Source organism: Drosophila persimilis, unplaced genomic scaffold (assembly GCF_003286085.1).
Source record: "Drosophila persimilis strain 14011-0111.01,24,50 unplaced genomic scaffold, DperRS2 tig00000579-arrow-pilon, whole genome shotgun sequence".
NCBI classification, from domain to species: Eukaryota; Metazoa; Arthropoda; class Insecta; order Diptera; family Drosophilidae; genus Drosophila; species Drosophila persimilis.
The window spans coordinates 1,990,731-2,009,456 of NW_020825322.1; the positions used below are offsets into that span (position 1 = coordinate 1,990,731).

Here is an 18,726-nt window from a genome sequence, read left to right on the forward strand (position 1 = left end):
CGAAAGAAAAATTAAAATTAGTTCAGGAACATTTCGCATATACTTTGTTGCAGGAAACCCCAACAAGATGGAACAGCTTTCTCATTATGATACAGAGAATATAGAACAGCTTTCTCATTATGATACAGAGAATATAAGCAACTCATGAATCCATTGCTAGTGTGTTATTATCCACCACAAATGCACCGCTACCATTTACTGCCGAGGATATAAATACTTTGAAAGATTTAGGAAAAATATTGTAATTTTTTAAGCAAGTTTCCGAAAAGATTTCTGGTGGGAAATATGTGACAATTTCATTGATAATACCATTGGCATATGGACTTTATCGTCATGTCGAAAATCTTTCAACACAGTTAAAAACTGAAATAGGGGAAAATATGAAAAATGCTTTATTGGAGTCGATAAAAAAACGCCTATCTACATATGAGCAACGGACTGTAACTAGGATGGCCACGATATTAGATCCGCGCTTCAAGAAAGATGGATTTCAGCTAAACTCAAATGCTGAACAAGCTTCAGTCTTTCTTGAAAATGAATTGGTCAATTTGGCTAATAATGAAAACCCTGTTAACTTGGATGTTGAAGCAAACACTACAACAGAGGACTCATTTTTAATGATTTTTTGAACCAACGATCCATTAGTAAGAAAAGGAATGTGCGATCGGATGCGATCATAATCAAAATGCAGTATCTGGAGAGAGACCTTGCCCCCCAAGAAATGGATCCTCTATTATGTATTAAGGTAAAAATAATATATAAAATAATCGACACTTTTATAATAATTATTTTATTTTAATTTAATCGCAGGTCAACCAAACAGACTTTCCATTACTAAAATCATTGATATTTAAATATTTATGCATCCCAGCTACTTCTGTGGTGTCGGAAAGGGTTTTTAGCAAGGCCGGGCAAATTGTCTCTGATAAGCGAACAAGGCTCAAGGAAGAAAATGTAAACGTTCCGCTGTTTTTAAATACAAATCTTTGGTTACAATACAATACAACAGAATCCAAGAAATACAAAAATTTAAATATATATTAAGAATACAAATATATGAACAACATACAGAGTTTTTTAACTTTTATTATTTTTACCTTCTAGTTGGACCGCATATTGCATTTAGAATGTTAATAATGCTTTTAGCATCGAATCAACCGTCTTTTTACACTTTTAAAAACACTCATTTTTATTACGACTATCGACCACTATCGATGGTACTATTGACCAATATCGATTGTTTTAAAAATACTATCGTCCACTATCGCCCACTATCGAACCATTGAACCATCGATAGTTTAGTAGCGCGATAGTGCCCTACCATCGATAGTGTCGATAGTGACATCGATAGTTCTCCACCTCTACTGGGCATTATTTATGTATTTGTTGTAAACAAAAAGAGCGCGATTTTGTGCAAAAATCGTTGTCTACAATAATAAAATGCACATCAAGCAGGTGGGTAAACAGTGCTGCACAAGCCCACATGCTGGCTACAACGAACTCCGATCGAATTCCAGATTATTATACAAGGCTTTAAAAGTTACAAGGACCAGACGGTGGTGGAACCATTTGACAAGCGTCACAACGTTGTGGTCGGACGCAATGGCTCCGGCAAGAGTAACTTCTTCTACGGTGAGAAAACAGATAGAGACCATACCTAACGACTGGATGATTACCGATTCCTGATTTCTGATTCCATCGTTTGTGTTTTTCCACTTCCCAGCCATTCAATTCGTTTTGAGCGATGAATTCACACATTTGCGGCCCGAGCAGCGACAATCGCTGCTGCACGAGGGCACGGGGGCGCGCGTCATCTCCGCCTATGTGGAGATCATCTTTGACAACACGGACAACCGAGTGCCGGTAAGTCCCTGGATGTTTCGCTGTGTATTCATGCAACTAAAGTGATTTTCCATGCGTGTGTGTGTCTATGTAAAGATTGACAAGGAGGAGATATTCTTGCGTCGCGTGATTGGGGCCAAGAAGGATCAGTATTTCCTCAACAAGAAGGTGGTGCCGCGCAATGAGGTGGTCAATCTGCTGGAATCGGCTGGCTTCTCCAGCTCCAATCCGTATTACATTGTGAAACAGGGCAAGATCAATCAGATGGCCACCGCAGCCGACTCCTATCGTCTGAAGCTGTTGCGCGAGGTGGCCGGCACGCGTGTGTACGATGAGCGCAAGGAGGAGTCGCTGAATCTGCTGCGTGAGACGGATAGCAAGGTGGAGAAGATCTCCGAGTATCTGAAGACCATCGAGGATCGGCTGCAGACACTCGAGGAGGAGAAGGAAGAGCTCAAGGAGTACCAAAAGTGGGACAAGACGCGGCGCACCCTCGAGTACATACGCTACGAAACGGAGCTGAAGGACACCAGGAAGGCCCTCAGCGAGCTGCTCACGCAGCGCAAATCCTCCTCCGACAAGAAGAAAACGTACAACATTGAGATCCAGAAGGCGCAGGAGAAGATCAAGGATGTGCAAAAGAACCTGAAGGAGGCCAAAAAGAAGGTGCAGAGCACCAAGGAGGAGCGCTCCGTTCTGATGACCGAACAACAGCAGCTGCTGCGCGAAAAGACCAAATTGGATCTGACCATCGTGGATCTGAACGATGAGGTGCAGGGCGACAACAAGTCCAAGGAGCGGGCTGATCAGGAGCTGAAAAACCTCAAGGTGACGATAGCCGAGCGCGAAAAGGAGCTGGACGACGTCAAGCCCAAATACGAGGCCATGAAGCGCAAGGAGGAGGACTGTTCCCGCGAGCTGCAGCTGAAAGAGCAAAAGCGCAAGGAGCTGTACGCAAAGCAGGGCCGGGGCTCGCAGTTCTCGTCGCGCGAGGATCGCGACAAGTGGATCCACAACGAGCTCAAGTCGATTAGCAAGCAGACCAAGGACAAGATCAATCACCATTCAAAGCTGGTGGAGGATCTGCGCAAGGATGCCACCTCCGAGAAGGACCTGGGCCAGAAGATCGAGGAGCACTCCTCCGAGCTGGAGCAGCTCCGCCTCCAGATCGATGAGCACAACAAAAAGTACTATGAACTAAAGAAGACCAAGGACCAGCATCAGTCCATGCGCAACGAACTCTGGCGCAAGGAGACCCAGATGACCCAACAGCTGCAGACCCAAAAGGAAGAGCTCTCCCGCGCCGACCAGGCGCTGCGCAGCATGGCCGGCAAACCGATCCTCAATGGCTGCGATTCGGTGCGCAAGGTCCTCGACAGCTTTGTGGAGCGTGGCGGCCAGTCCGCAGAGATTGCACGCGCCTACTACGGCCCCGTGATTGAGAATTTCAGCTGCGACAAGACCATCTACACGGCCGTGGAGGTGACCGCCGCCAATCGGCTGTTCCATCACATTGTGGAGTCCGAATACGAGGGCACCCAGATCCTCAAGGAGATGAACAAGCTGAAGCTGCCCGGCGAGGTGACGTTCATGCCCCTGAACCGGCTCCAGGTGAAGATCCACGACTATCCCGACGATCCCGACTCCATACCAATGATATCGAAGCTCAAGTACGACGAACAGCACGACAAGGCGCTGCGGTATATCTTTGGCAAGACCCTGATCTGCCGCAACCTGGAGCGGGCCACCGAGTTGGCCAAGAGCACGGGCCTGGACTGTGTGACCCTCGATGGCGATCAGGTGTCGTCGAAGGGCTCGCTCACCGGCGGCTACTTTAACACCTCACGCTCCCGCCTGGAGATGCAGAAGAAGCGCACCGAATACTCGCAGCAGATCGCCGAGTTCGAGAAGAAGCTGAGCAAGCTGCGCAACGAGCTCAAGTCCACAGAGAACAACATCAATTCGATTGTGTCCGAGATGCAGAAGACAGAGACCAAGCAGGGCAAGTCGAAGGATGTCTTCGAGAAGGTGCAGGGCGAGATCCGGCTGATGAAGGAGGAGCTGGTGCGCATCGAGCAGTATCGGGCGCCCAAGGAGCGCTCGCTGGCCCAGTGCAAGGCCTCGCTGGAGTCGATGGACAGCACCAAGGTCAGTCTCGAGGCCGAGCTCAAGCAGGAGCTGCAGTCGACGCTCTCCTCGCAGGATCAGCGCGAGATCGATCAGCTAAACGATGACATTCGTCGCCTGAACCAGGAGAACAAGGAGGCCTTCACCCAGCGCATGCAGTTCGAGGTGCGCAAGAACAAGCTGGACAATCTGCTGATCAACAATCTGTTCCGGCGTCGGGACGAACTGATTCAGGCCCTGCAGGAGATCTCGGTGGAGGACCGCAAGCGCAAGCTGAACAACTGCACCACGGAGCTGGTGTCCGCGGAGAAGCGGATCAAGAAGGTGAATTCCGATCTGGAGGAGATCGAGAAGCGGGTGAACGAGGCCGTGCAGATGCAGAAGGAGCTCCAGCTGGAGCTGGAGACGCATGTCCGCAAGGAGAAGGAGGCCGAGGAGAACATCAACAAGGACTCCAAGCAGCTGGAGAAGTGGACCACCAAGGAGAACATGCTCAATCAAAAGATCGACGAGTGCACCGAGAAGATAGCCAGCTTGGGCGCCCTGCCGCTGGTGGATGCCGACTACAGCCGCATCTCGCTGAAGAACATCTTCAAGGAGCTGGAGAAGGCCAATCAGCATCTGAAGAAGTACAATCATGTGAACAAGAAGGCACTCGATCAGTTCCTCAGCTTCTCCGAGCAGAAGGAGAAGCTCTACCGTCGCAAGGAGGAGCTGGACGTGGGCGATCAAAAGATCCACATGCTCATCCAGTCGCTGGAGATGCAAAAGGTCGAGGCCATACAGTTCACCTTCCGTCAGGTGGCACAGAACTTTACCAAGGTCTTTAAGAAGCTGGTGCCCATGGGCGCCGGCTATCTGATACTCAAGACGAAGGACAACGAGGGCGAGGAAATGCAAAAGGAGGTGGCCAATTCGGATGCCTTCACGGGCATCGGTATACGCGTCTCCTTCACCGGCATCGAGGCGGAGATGCGGGAAATGAATCAATTGTCGGGTGGGCAAAAATCTCTGGTCGCCCTGACCCTCATATTTTCCATACAAAAATGCGATCCAGCTCCGTTCTATCTATTCGATGAGATCGATCAGGTGAGGTCTATTTGAAAACAACAATTTGTATACCATTTTTTAACGATCTGTGATTTCGTTGTGGCACAGGCCCTGGACGCCATGCATCGAAAGGCGGTGGCGGACATGATCCACGAACTGAGCGACACGGCACAGTTCATTACGACCACTTTCCGGCCGGAGTTGCTCGAGAATGCCCACAAGTTCTACGGCGTACGGTTCCGCAATAAGGTCAGCCACATCGACTGTGTGACCCGCGAGCAGGCCAAGGACTTTGTGGAGGATGACAACACCCATGCCTAGATACCTAGGACCTAGGACACACGTATCATACTAATTTCGGATTATTCACATTTTTTTCTACCAGAGATATGAATTATGATTTATTATTTTTCAATGTTATACTTTTTTCCTTAACCTCTTCGATTTAGTTTCGCTTTAAGATGTCGTCGAGTTCGAGTCCAGTCCCCCTCTGTCGCGTTCTTTGTGTCCCAGCCCCCCGTCTCCTATTTATTCCGATACAGATACAGATAAAGATATATAAATATATATAGATATAGACACACAGACAAGGAGAATGAGAGTTTCCAGAGTAGCTCCGATGCCCCCCACACACCACATATAGAAATAAATTTAAATAGATTTACAATAACAATAAAAACGTGTACTAAAAATAGTTTAAGTCCCAGACGAAGGGCCTGTTTAAGTTAAGGAATCCGCGAGGATGAGAACCGATTTGAACCAGCTCGTGGAGTACAATGTGGCGGCATTCAGGCAGGACGATTGTTGCCTGCCCACGGTCACCGTTGCTGCTTTCAGACCTGCCTTCTGGTTCTCGCTCCCAGCCTATGGTGCGCATCGCCACAGTTCGTTGGACGAGGCATCGCTGAGCTGCCCTGCCAGATTCTGGCCGTCTGCATAATCATTGGAAGATACTTTTTGGCCAACTTGTGGGACACCCGTGCAGAGACTAGTACATCAGCAAAGAGCATGGGGTTGGAACACTTAAATCGTATACGAAACAAGAAGCTTAACCGAAAAGGCCTTTGCCTATGCAGATCTCCAGGAAAATGTTCCAAAAACTCCATTGAAGACATCTGGATGGGATGCTAAAAGAAGGCGGATTTTTCAATCATCTTATGATTTATTTTTACTACAAAACGCATACAAATCCTAATCAATCGGAAACCTTAAATGTCACGGGAGGTGTTATCAAAAGGGGCAAGAGCAGTGGCTCTCAGCTGACATCCAATTGCTCCTGAATGGCATTGATGGCAAAGATGACGGAGAAGCACATGCCCACCGTTCCGACCTCCAGTTGGGTGATCTTGAACTGCAGCGGCAGGCGCCACAGGACAAAGTGATTCATGAGTACGAGCAGGGCCAGGCCCAGCGACCACCAGAACTCATCGACGATGGCAATGTGCCACAGACAGTAGATGTTCCAGACGACACACAGCCCCAGGTTGGCGGCATCCAGCTGCACGATCTTTGCCCCCAAGGCGCTACGGCCGCCAAGGCACTGATTGCTGATGGCCAGTGTCAGAGTGGTGGACCACAGCATCACGGAGATCCATTGCCAGTCGGCGCCGGCAATCGTACCCAACTGCAGTCGGCTGTTCAGGTGCTGTAGTTCGCCGATGATGAGGGTGATAAAGAGCACCGAGGCGTAGCGGCGCGATTTGTCGCAGATGAGGCGCTGCACTGTGCCGGGATTGGGGTGTGTGTGCCGCAGCAGACACAGCAGGCTGTGGCCAAAGAAAATGCCAAAGGCGGCCTGGGCATAGCGGCCAATGCTGTGCTTTAGTCCCAGTCCCGAGCTGATGGCCAAGACGAAGTGGATCAGGCAGAGGGACAGCTTCGAGGAGCCACCAATACCCGAGCCGGCCCCAGGCCCGGGACCGGCACTGTGTCCGTGTCCGTGTCCAGCAGCTGCACTCCCCTTATTACTGTTGGCCATCGAGGAAAAGCCGGTTTTCAGGCAACAACAACTGTGGGTGGGGGCTTCTTTGCGGCAATTCCTGGTCGGCTATATATATATACTATATATTATATTGATATATCGATATATGGGTACAGTGACGAACACAAGTATTGGCCCAATGGACTTTTCAGTTGGCTACTGTTTTCATAGCATATTCATTAAGAATTGTTAAATAAAAATAGTTTCATTCGATAATATGATACATTTTTCTTGAAATTGCCTAATGGTTAAAAGAATAGTTATATGGCATTTTTTTCAAAATCAATTTTTAACTCTAGTTCGATCGATTTGGTTCCCCTCTGTAGGTCACACACCTCTTAACCGACGTTATTTTAATATCGATAGCTATCGATACATTATGAAATTAGCGTTGTATCTATCGATAGTGGTGACACTTTGTCGATAGCCACGGTACGTTAGACATAGACGCCCATAAGCGAGCAGCATTATCCGTAACATGGCGCGGATCTGCATACCCTGGGGAAATGTATATTATAGAATTGAGGTAATGTTTGTTACCCCAAGCTCCAAAAACGATATTTTGCACTTTGTTGCCTTCTTGTGGAGACCAAGTATGAGTATCGCGATCAGGATTTGTATACAGGAAGCTAATCATATGATTGAATACGTCTTAAACATCTCAATTTGAGATTTGAAAATTTCCTTATTAATTACGTTTTAAAAACAGTTTGGAGAAAAGTATCTTCAAATAGGGTATACAAAAGTCCATACGGTTGATAAGCAAAAAGTCTTCAAATCCAGCAACATTGACATGACAAAATTGCGACTATTTTTTTTGAACTATTTTGCTTAAACCTTTTTTTAGACAAGATACAATAAAAAGAAGTATTTCAATTAAACCAGTTAAGTGGAAAGTCGATTCATTAATCGTATAAAATTATGTGGGTATGGCTGAAGGTTCATCTAACTAGTAATATTCCACGGAACATCAAAATCGAGGAATATGGTTTCCAATCCTTGACGGCTAACGATTAACCCATTGCAAGCCAAGGGGGAATTTTAATATTCCACCCAAAATAATTCAAATATAATCATTTTAGCGCAATTCAGGTGAAAGATTTCGTTGTTTTTTTTTAAGTTCAGAGCAAAGATGGCATGGATCTGCAAGAAGAATTTACAATCGTTAATATTTTCCGCCATTTACCTCAAGTGGTTGAACTATTTAAAAAGAGGGGGCTTGAGTGGGCTAAGTTCGGTTTTTCATCACACTGGTTGTTGTTAACAAATCGAGTTGTTAAATGGCAACGCAAATGCGTAAAAAGTCGCCGTTGAGCCCTCTAATCGCGAAGAACCTGGTGGCCAACCACCGCGGCAGTTAATATCCAGATCCAGGCAGCAACGGGTCCAGCCAGGCAGGCAGCATAGCATCCCCGCAGCGCAGAACAAGTGCCAGCGCGAATCGGGCCTGGGAACCAAAAGCTCCAATTGGACCTATCCGATCGGATTCCCTTCCCGATTAGAGTTACGTGAACGGAGCGCGGGAGAAAGTAGACAAAAACAGAGAAACATAAGCAGAAGATTTCGTTGCCTGCCAGATGAAAGCAGCAGTCGATCGTCGGTCGACGCTATGAACGCCAAGAAACGCCAACGTCTGGACCTGGGGCTGGAACTAGCTGCCTCGACGGCCCTGGCTACTGGAGCAGCAGGTGGATCAGCAGCAACTGCCACAACGACCACGACAGCCGAGCTATCCGATGCTTTGTTAGCCAGTTCGTTTGGCAATGGCCAGAGCCTGTTTCTCACCAGCGCCGGCAATGGCAGCGGCGGTGCCCAGATCCTTTTGACCATCTGCGGTGACGAGAACTCGGATGAGTCGCAGGAGTACTATGCCATCAAGCAGGAGCCCGATATGGATTTGAATTCACTGCTGCCGAACAACCTACAGCTGCCCACTGGCTGTGAGATCTATCTGGTGAAGGACACCACAATCAGTTCGCCCATCCAGCTGAGTGGACACAACCATACCCATTCCCATACCCACACACAGACCCAGACCCAGACGCACACTCAAACCCAGAGCATTCCGCCAAAGGCAACCATCAAACTGGAGCCGGATTCGATGAGCGACCGCTGTGGTCTCACTGTAAATAAGCTATGCACATCGTCCACGAATATTCTGTACGTGAGTAACGGCGGCAGTGGCGGGCATTCACATCCCTTCACAAATGCTACGGCAACGCCAGAAACCACGACATCAACAGGAACAGGATCAGCAGCAGGAACACCAAAACCAAATCAATCTGTGGCGGCAACGATAGCCAAAGTGGCGACAGCAGCAGCCGCCGCATCTACAGCCGCCACATCTACAAGCAAAATGCGTGCTCTGAAGCTGGTCGAGGAGACGCATGTGGGAGGAGCAGCAGCAGCAGCAGCCAGCACGGCCAGTGCGGTTGGTACTACGGTGTCTGCCACAGCCACTGCCACCTCTAAATTGGATGCGTACAAGAAGCGGGACGATAAGCGCCGTGCCACGCACAACGAGGTGGAGCGGCGACGTCGCGACAAGATCAATTGCTGGATCTTCAAGCTGAAGGAGATGCTGCCCGCCGAGGGCAGCCGCTACAGGCCACCACCCCCCAGCAGTGGGCAAATGGAGTCGGTGAGCATCAGTCTGAGTTCGAGCACCAGCGAGGCCAGCACCAGTCCCGGCCTCAGAATCAACCCGAGCGCCAATGGACGGACGCCGCCCAACGACTCCAAGTCGCAGATATTGATCAAGGCCTGTGAGTACATCAAGAGCATGCAGGGCGAGATAGACAAGTGAGTAGAGAAAGAACGATAACGAGAACGGGAGAGTGGAAAGGAAAGGGTCATGTCATCTGATACATACATACGTATATTTTGTATATGCAGCTTGCGCGAGGGCCTGCGTGAGGCGGACAAGCTGCGTGTGACCAATAAGACGCTGCGGGATGAGCTAAACAGCTTGAAGCGTCAGCAGGAGCTGCAGGAGCGCTTCCACACCAGCACCGGCGGTGGATCGTTTAATGTGACGCTCAATTCGTTGAATAGCTCTGCTACCAGTGACCTGTTCGATGGCATAGATGGGCCACACCAAGGCGTCGGCATGGGCATGGGCATGGGGATGGGTATGGGGGCCTTTGGCAAACGCGGTCTCATGATAGCCGACTTCGATGAATAGGGTAATAGGTATAGGAGGGGTTTGGCGCTAGCGCTGGCGCTGGGTAAAACGCCCCCCGCCGCCGCCCACCCTCTACCACACCAGCCTCAAGCATCCTCCAAAGAACGACGTACCACGTACAATAAATTTGGAAAGACAAGGGATTTCCTGTTATCGCTGTTAAAACATTACATATTTATATAGAACAAAAACTCTACTATTAATTAATTAATTAATTTTAAACTTATTTTTTTTTTGAGAGCACGGATCCTCATAACATTTTTTTGCCATATCCTTCCTCTGTTGATTGAAGGTTAATCGTATCTCATGCCATACATCCCTCAACATATACATATGTAGTACTCATAATATTACGAAGCCTACGATACCTACTTAAACCTTTTGTCTTAAGCATCCATTTATGCCATTTTCCCTTTTACAAAGAACTACAACAAAATGAAACATTATTATATATACCCATACGCCCCACACCCCACTCCATATACTTGGATTTATCCATCCCATATACATATATGTATACTATCATATGTATATCCTATAAAGTTAACGATACCTACCTACTACTTATACCTTTTGACTAAAGCATACTACATACAAACATTCATACGACATACATACACATACACATATGTATTTGTGAGGCACACACACACATATTGGCCATTGTGGCTGTGTGTGTGTGCTCGTTTTTTCGATTTTAATACCGTAACGTACTGTTTCTCGCACTAATTACCTAAAGAAAAAAGATAAACTTGAAGATATATGCTATACGTTAATGATATATAAGATATATATTATATATATATGAACACGGTATACCCTCCACACCACACAGCTCCCCCCATTTTGTACATATAAATTTGTGCTACAAATCGAATGAAGAAAAATGAAAGAAAGTAAGAAAGGGCTAGATTCCCAGTACTCCATATAGCTCCTCTTTTCTGGATGATGATGATGATGTTGTTAGGGGGAGAACCGTGAGCGTATTGTTGATAGTATGGTAACCCAGATAGTTGAATATACATAAATAATATTATTATAATAGTTAAAAATACATAAATTGTTGTGAATGTTATATCATTGTTTTCGATATATGATGTTTCCAAAGTATACACACATAAAGAAAAGCGATTTATATATTTCATAAGTTGACTAGCATAAATATATATATATATATATATTATATATCACACACACACAAACACACACACAACAACAACAACAACAAGATGAACAAATGTTACAAATCGAAAGAGAATTACGGGGAGTAAATCGGAATTGCATTGTACCGGAGACTCCCATATAATTATCATAGGCATAGCATCATTGACGATAAACAATGGACAGAACGGGGGGGAAATTTGTGTTAATTGTTGCTATCTATATACAAAAAAAATACCATACAATAATATCATATATATTTCTGTCGTTTGACAGCCAATAATTCTATTCAATTTCAATAAACGGAATCAATAATGGTTAACGCGAACACACAAACAATTCTATTTATCATTTTCTCATTCAAATTCTCTTACAAATGCGGGCCCTTTCATGACCCTTTCAAACAAATACAAGAGTATTTGGCATGTACTGCACATATATGTGGGTTGATTCATAAGAAATGATACTTTTTCTCAGGCAAAAAAAGATTTCAGCTCGATATTTGTTTCTGTTTTGATTAAAGTCTCTCCTCAAATGATATTTATCCGTAAAGTAAATCCGATTCCCTGTCTAGACTTTTGTTTGGATTAAGTGAAGATGATACCCATGCGCTTCCTTTGAATAATTGCCATGATCGATCATGTTACACATGATTTTAATGGGCATGAATGATTTCCAGCGAAGAATTTGTTTAATGTTTAAAAGTCGTCTAGTGTCTAATGATAATATTTCACACAGATATTCGTATTTCTGGCTGGGCTTAACGATGATATCCATGAGAGAGCAGTTGGGGCTTCCATTTAATGTTTATTAATATTTATAATATTGCAAGGCGATAAGGATTTGATCTTTCCGAAATCATTGGAGCAGGCTGACGATTGAAATAAAAGAAAACCTCGGGATGTCACAGCCCCAGTCCCTATAGCAGAAAGTTAGAAGTACAAGAAGGAACACTGAACAGTGGGTACAACCCACTGCTGAGGATGCTCGTGAAGCCTACAGTTGGCACGTGCAGAGGGTCCCATCCCATTTCCTAGACAAGCAAAGGAGGGATATATTTTGGTTGTGGACTAAATGCGGACCAGATACAAAGCTCGAATAAAATGCATCTAAATTGTGTCTCTATATCTGTATATATCATTTATATAGATAATTAATAAGAACTCAGCTCACCGCTAACCTAAATTTGATCAAAATCTCATAGAAGCCATGCATTAGATATGGAATTGTATAAATGGTTATTATAGAAAAGACATTTCGAAAGCTGATACAAATCAAGTGCAATACTTAAAAATAGATAACGAATCTGGAAGATTGTGGACGTGAGATAGTGGGATTAATGCGCTATCCATCCGCAGTGGTAGTCACTCGCCGGGCGTACTCCCCGATGTGCAGTAGGCCGTGCTCCACTGAGGCTATGTGCAGGTTGTGGCCGCTCATGTAGTCCGCATTGATGTGGGGATTCTGCAGCTCCGAGATGAGTGTCGAACAGGCGGCCGCTGGATCGCCAGTGCCGACAAGATTTCCCTGGAATATCGTTCAGTGAGATGGGATGGGGAGAGGAGAGAGACAACTAAGTCACTTACCGCCCAGAATTCATTGCCGGGCAGGGCATTGCCATCCCAGGCATAGGTAACCACCGGCAGCATGTCCTCGTCCAGCTTGTCGGCCGGATTGCGGGCGGAGATGCGTATGCGGATGCCCGTCTGCGGCATGGTGGCGCCGTCGTGCAGGCTGCGCACCCGCTCCAGGTGGAACCACGAGAAATGCACCACCCCGATGTGGGTGAGGCGATCGCCCAGGGCCAGCAGCCGCTCCTCGAAGGCCTGGAAGAAGAGCTCCTCCTGCTTCTCGGTTACCTTCCACACGCCCAGACCGATGCCCACGACATGGATGTAGGCGGGCTTGCCTGCCGCCACACCACGGGCTTGGGCCTCCAGCAGCAGGGTGTCGAAGCTGATGGCGTACCGCTTTTTCATGATCAGATTGTCGAAGATGAGATCGCCGGGCTCAGCACATGAGAAACGCTGCCCATCCACCGCGGCTTCTGTGTATTTAAAGTCCCTCGGCTCCTCATAGAACCCGCGCCAGAGCCGCCGGTAGTCGGAGGCGCGAGTGGCATTCTCGGTCGAGTCGAAGCCATAGCCATTGGCCTCAATGTTCTGTGTGGGCGAGATGATAATGTCCTGGTACTCCATCACATGGGGACGCTCGAAGCGGGCACCGATCAGGCCCACGATGACGCCCTCCCTCTCGATGGTGCTCTTGTCCTGGGTCACCTCGCCGGCATTGGACCGTCGTCCGTTGTTGATGAACTCCGAGTGCGTGGAGACATAGAGGAGGGCCGACAGCTTGATCTCGTCGTAGCTGAGCACGTCGGCCAGCAGGAGAGGTGGCACTTCTGTTGCGCTGCCCACCGACTCGAAGCCCTCAAAACCAACGCTACCGTCCAGCAGACGGTAGTAGTCCCCGCCACCGAAGAACCACACACATCGTTTGCTCAGCAGACGCTGCACAAAGCCCACCAGAGACATGCCCTTGTATACGCTCTTCTCCCGGCTGTTGCCGAACTCCAGTTTGTGCTCCAGGAAGCTGATGTATAGGAGCAGGGTTCGCTCGTGTATGACGGGATAGGCGGACGCCACCTGCTGCTGAATGTTCGCGAAGCGGCCCGCCGGCTGCGCCTTAACCCGGCAGGTGTCGGTCGGAAACTGCAGATTGAAATGGAGGTAAGCCCGAGATGGTGCTGCTGGTCTTCGCTTACCTCAACGGGAAACTTGTCCGATAGGGCCATGAGCTTGTCCAGATTCACCTGCACCCGGGGCTCCTCCACCTCCCGGCACTGGTTTAGCAGCCCAATACCAGTGACTGTTCTGGGCATGGCCGGTTGCTCCTTTGGCCATGTCTGGCAGGTGGCACCGCGTGTATTTGCCATGACTCGACTAATCGATAAGACTTGCAGCAACGATTTGAGCAGGTTGATTCGCGTCACTGGAAACCGCATACCCCCCTTCTGCTTTCCAATTAGGGGGAAGAACGCTTGGCGCTGTTGGGCTTGAGCACAGCAGCTGTTTGCTGCAGTGTTGGAAAGCGCACTAAGGGCACGAATTCAAATGCAGTTTTCGAGATTGAAAATATGATTCGAGCCAGGCAGAGGCGTGGAAAATCCAGGCTGCACTTAAAGGACATCTTCAACATAGGGCAAGGCTAGACGAGGGTGTGGACCTCACCTCGTCACGACAAACCAGTCGCGACAAACAGCTGTTAGCGGCAGTGTGGGAATGCCCATCTTGTTAGTGTTTTGTTGTTGTTGTTTAAGGTTTATTACAAAAAGACTTTAATCATTCGTTTAAATTAGACTGAGACAGCTAGTCATCCCACCACACCCACCCCCCCTCGTGGTATGCGTGCGCTCCGCTACATTCCTCTTTGTTTTGTTTTCATTACACAACGCGCTTGACCTCAAAGAAGCGTTTCAGGTAGTAGACCTGGCCCACTGTCATCAGGATCAGGACCAGGGCCTCGAAAGTCGACCACAATACCACGCGGGAGTTGGTGCTCTCGTTAACCGATCGATGGATCTTATCGCGAACCTGCAAAAAAGACATCAGTAAAGGTGTGCGTTCTACTGAAAAGACCAGGCGGGGCGCGACTTACGTGCATGTACTCCTGCTCGTGCTTGACGCTGGTCAACGTGCCTGAGAGCTCACGGATCATGTCCTCGAGCTTGGTGTGACCGACCTCCTCCTCGCCAGGAGCGCCAGGCGCACGCTGCGGCGCCTCGCCCACGTCGATGGAGAACATGACCAGCTTGGGGGTCATGCTGCTTCGCTCGTTGTTGAAGCAGACCGTGTAGGTGCCCTTGGCGGGAGCCACAAACGTGTACTTGCCGGACGACTCCTTTTCGCTTTCGTGCATCACATGGTTCTCGGGGCCGCTGATCTTAATGTCCACATCCAAGAAGCCGCCATCAATTACCTCAAAAGTGACGCCTGAGCATTAAACAAAACGAGATTAATAGTTGAGGCAGGGCTTTCAGGCTTATGCGGAGAACTGCCACTCACCAAATTTGGTACCGCCTTCGACGTTCTCGAAAAAGCACTCTTCGTTGTGTGCATCTACGCTGACTATGAAGCCCTGGCCGGCGGTGGCCAGCAGGCAAAGGCCACACAAAGTCAGCAGCAGCTTGGCGAGCGTTGGTTGCATGTTGTTATCTTAAGTTTGTAGTTTTTCCCTAGCAAAATGCTTTATTTTGCATCAATCCCGTTCGCAGCCACGTAGTTTGTGTGACGTCTCGTTTGATGAAAACCCGAACTTAGCCCACTTCAGCCCCCTCTATTTAAACAGCTCAACGACTTGAGGTAAATGGCGGAAAATATTACTGATTGTAAATTCTTCTTGCAGATTCATCTGAATTTAAAAATAACAACGCTAACTTTCACCTGGACTGAGCTAAAATATTTCGATTATCATTAATTTCGGTGGAATATTAAAATACCACCTTGGATTGTAATGGGTTAATCGTTCTCCGTCAAGGATGGGAAATCATATTGCTCAATTTTGATGTTCCGTTAAATATTATAAGGTGGATAGAACATTTAGCCATGCCCACATAGTTTTATACGATTGATGAACCTATTTCCTAATTGGCTGGCTTATTCCAAATACTTGCTTTTATTGTACTTTGACTAAAAAAATGTATAAACAAAATAGTTCAACAAAAAGAGTACCAATGATGCTGGTACATGCTGTGTGTAAGCCGTAGTATAGACCTTTGTATACCCTATTTCGTTAATTTTATATGAAGATGATATGAAGATAGAACGAAATTAAGAAAGACCTTGCTCAGATTGATAAGCTTTAGACATATTAATGCATATGATTAGGGTCTTGTAAATATATCTCGATCCCGATACCCATTCTTGGTTTCTGTAAGAAGACCAAAACCTTCAAAATATCGTTGAAAAACCTTTAAAACAGAGACTGACTAGTTTTGGCCTTTATTGGTGCATTAGATGACAAACATTCTCTCGGTTCTATAATATCCATTTCCCAGGGTATGCGAAATGTTGCTCAATCCGCGCAATGTTGTGGAACAATGCTGCCGATTTCACGGCACATGAGTCTGGCCCATACAAAATGAATGTTGCCAGTAGCATAAACGTAAGAAACGTAAGTGAGTATGGAATTTAAGGGACATTGTTGAGCTTAAAAGGACATTGAATCACGGAAAATTCTCTTTTTTCTGAAATATTTTGAAAAATGTAGATTTTGATGAAAGACGACCAGGAATTCGATGCTAATCACGAATTAGTATTCGATGTGGCTCTAAGTGGCGTTTCTACGCGATTTCTACATTGGTGCATTGGTCAAGAGGGTGGAGGTCCATAACGTGTCTTAAAATATACTGGTAAATACTAGAGGTAGACGTGGTGGCAAGAAACTCAGAGAATCCGATCCAATATACGGTCTGACCCTCAGAAATAAATATACCAAAATATACCGTCTCATTTTCAAATTATATCGTTATAATATAACGTAAATATGAATAGGATGTATACTTTTGTTTGTAGAAAATGAACTGGTTCCGATAGATCGATATGCTATGCGGCTAATGGATGGGGTGTGAACACACTGTCATCTGCTGTTATTAACATGGCATGTCGCTGGAATACCTGAACATCTGGCTGAATTCCAGCAGCAGGGTGTGTTTGAAGTAGGGCAAAAGTAAGGCTTAAGCCGCACTTAACATTCACTTAACAGCAAGAAAGCATGCTACTGGACCCACAATTTCCACCACACGAATTCGGGACAGTGCTGCCATATTAGCAGAGTTCAGGCTAGATCTAGCTTGAAACGTGGAATTAACAAAAAGCCTATTTAAGCTGTGTTTCATAGTTTTTTAAATACATTGCTTTCTTTTATCTGTAAATTTTTGAATCTATTCTGGATTTTATCGTTGCATACCAGTTTCTCTCCATTTGTTGTTGGTTTAGTAAATCAACCAACAACAACACATTTCCAATTTAGCTGCATCCAAAAATGTCCAAACAAGGATTGATTTTTGTAATATACTCTAAATATTCGTACCTTTGGCATTCTTTGGATTGGCATGATAAGTGGATATATATTTATATTTTGGAAAATATTTCCACTAAAGAACTCAAGTCTAAAAATTAAACCATCCCATACAATAAAATTAAAAAAGTCTTACTAAAAAGGACCATAAAATATGGCAGAAAACTTTAACTTTGGCTCGATACATAAATATATCTTAAGCCATTGTATCGACAATAGTTGAAAATCCTATAAGAGATCATAATATACTTCTCTTAAAAAAAGATTTTTCGGGTGGATTCCATAATCATTCAGGCCTATAATTTAGTGTTATTTCTTAAACCACTGTAGTCCTTGTTTCAAGTTATATACATATATGCGCTGCACCGAAATTCCAAGTGTTGCCGAAAATAAATAATATCAAAAAGGGATTTTTTACACAAAAACACTAAAAACTGCCATAGTGTGTGGCTTTTTTTCCGAATCTAGCTTGTATTGACTTTGAAATTCTGGCATCACTGCCAACGGATGCTGCGCGGAGAACAGCCCCAAAAGCCCCATCAGTGGAACAGTCAGTTGTTTACCAACTCAAAGCCCCAACGGAACGGATGCTGCGCGGACGAAAGAGCCCCAAACATCGAGGAATCGAAACAGCCGACAGAACAGAGAGTTCCACCCAAATCGCGACTTTTAATCCATTCGCCGTGTGCCAAAAGCCAAACAGTGACAGTTCTTCCTTTGCCTTGGTTTTTTTTTCGAGTGTTTGAGAGAAGTGCGGGAAAGATCTCTCCAGAGATCTCCTCAAAGAGAAGAGAAGCCGTGTGTGAATCAGTCAGTCAGGGACAATAGCCATGCGGTCATCGGCAGCCAGAGCCACGTGCGAGCGGCGTGGCCGTCAGCAGCAGAAGCTTCATCAGAACACCCAACAAAATTAGTGAAAATACCATTATTTGTGATTGTGATTCATAAAATCGTGCACAAAAATCATAAATCATAAACCCAAACCAAAACCAAAGCGAACCAACCAAAGCGAAAGTGAAAGAGATTCCTCCATTGTTATCCTCCCAGAGCAGAGGCACAGAACAGTTTACCAACAGTTGGCAGCGTCGCAGTGGGAGAACCACTTGAGAGTCCGAGTCCTCCCGACCCTAAGCGTAAGGTAAGTCCAGGTCTGAAGAAGAATATTCCCGATATTACTGTGATAACCCTGTGGTCTTGAAACTCTTGGAAACATTCATTTGAATTCGATTAGTTAATTGACCGTTAGTAGAGCATCGATGTTATCGGTTAACTTATCGCCTCTTAAGTTCGAGAGCCACCTAGC

General features: G+C 46.4%; 5 protein-coding genes across 5 annotated transcripts; 2 read left to right on the forward strand and 3 right to left on the reverse strand.

Annotated features, from left to right (window-relative positions):
* The first annotated feature begins 1,412 nt into the window (after positions 1-1,412).
* LOC6598541 (structural maintenance of chromosomes protein 3) lies at positions 1,413-6,060 on the forward strand. The gene is made up of 5 exons (XM_002023701.2): positions 1,413-1,455; positions 1,518-1,632; positions 1,724-1,863; positions 1,939-5,058; positions 5,128-6,060. The coding sequence occupies exons 1-5, from the start codon at positions 1,441-1,443 to the stop codon at positions 5,338-5,340; spliced, it is 3,603 nt and encodes a 1,200-aa protein (XP_002023737.2). The 5' UTR covers positions 1,413-1,440; the 3' UTR covers positions 5,341-6,060.
* Positions 6,061-6,161: 101 nt separating this feature from the next.
* On the reverse strand, positions 6,162-7,056 carry LOC6598539. Its single transcript, XM_026990403.1, has one exon. It carries the CDS (start codon positions 6,995-6,997, stop codon positions 6,275-6,277), a length of 723 nt encoding a protein of 240 aa, XP_026846204.1. The 5' UTR covers positions 6,998-7,056; the 3' UTR covers positions 6,162-6,274.
* A 1,227-nt stretch (positions 7,057-8,283) lies between these two features.
* LOC6598538 lies at positions 8,284-10,821 on the forward strand. The gene is made up of 2 exons (XM_002023698.2): positions 8,284-9,802; positions 9,896-10,821. Exons 1-2 carry the CDS (start codon positions 8,610-8,612, stop codon positions 10,182-10,184), a joined length of 1,482 nt encoding a protein of 493 aa, XP_002023734.1. The 5' UTR covers positions 8,284-8,609; the 3' UTR covers positions 10,185-10,821.
* A 1,738-nt stretch (positions 10,822-12,559) lies between these two features.
* On the reverse strand, positions 12,560-14,387 carry LOC6598537. Its single transcript, XM_002023697.2, has 3 exons — positions 14,110-14,387; positions 12,932-14,056; positions 12,560-12,872 (listed from the first exon to the last, which is right to left on the reverse strand). The coding sequence occupies exons 1-3, from the start codon at positions 14,347-14,349 to the stop codon at positions 12,690-12,692; spliced, it is 1,548 nt and encodes a 515-aa protein (XP_002023733.2). The 5' UTR covers positions 14,350-14,387; the 3' UTR covers positions 12,560-12,689.
* A 257-nt stretch (positions 14,388-14,644) lies between these two features.
* On the reverse strand, positions 14,645-15,629 carry LOC6598536 (transmembrane emp24 domain-containing protein 2). Its single transcript, XM_002023696.2, has 3 exons — positions 15,410-15,629; positions 15,003-15,337; positions 14,645-14,938 (listed from the first exon to the last, which is right to left on the reverse strand). Exons 1-3 carry the CDS (start codon positions 15,549-15,551, stop codon positions 14,789-14,791), a joined length of 627 nt encoding a protein of 208 aa, XP_002023732.1. The 5' UTR covers positions 15,552-15,629; the 3' UTR covers positions 14,645-14,788.
* Between the last annotated feature and the right edge of the window lie 3,097 nt (positions 15,630-18,726).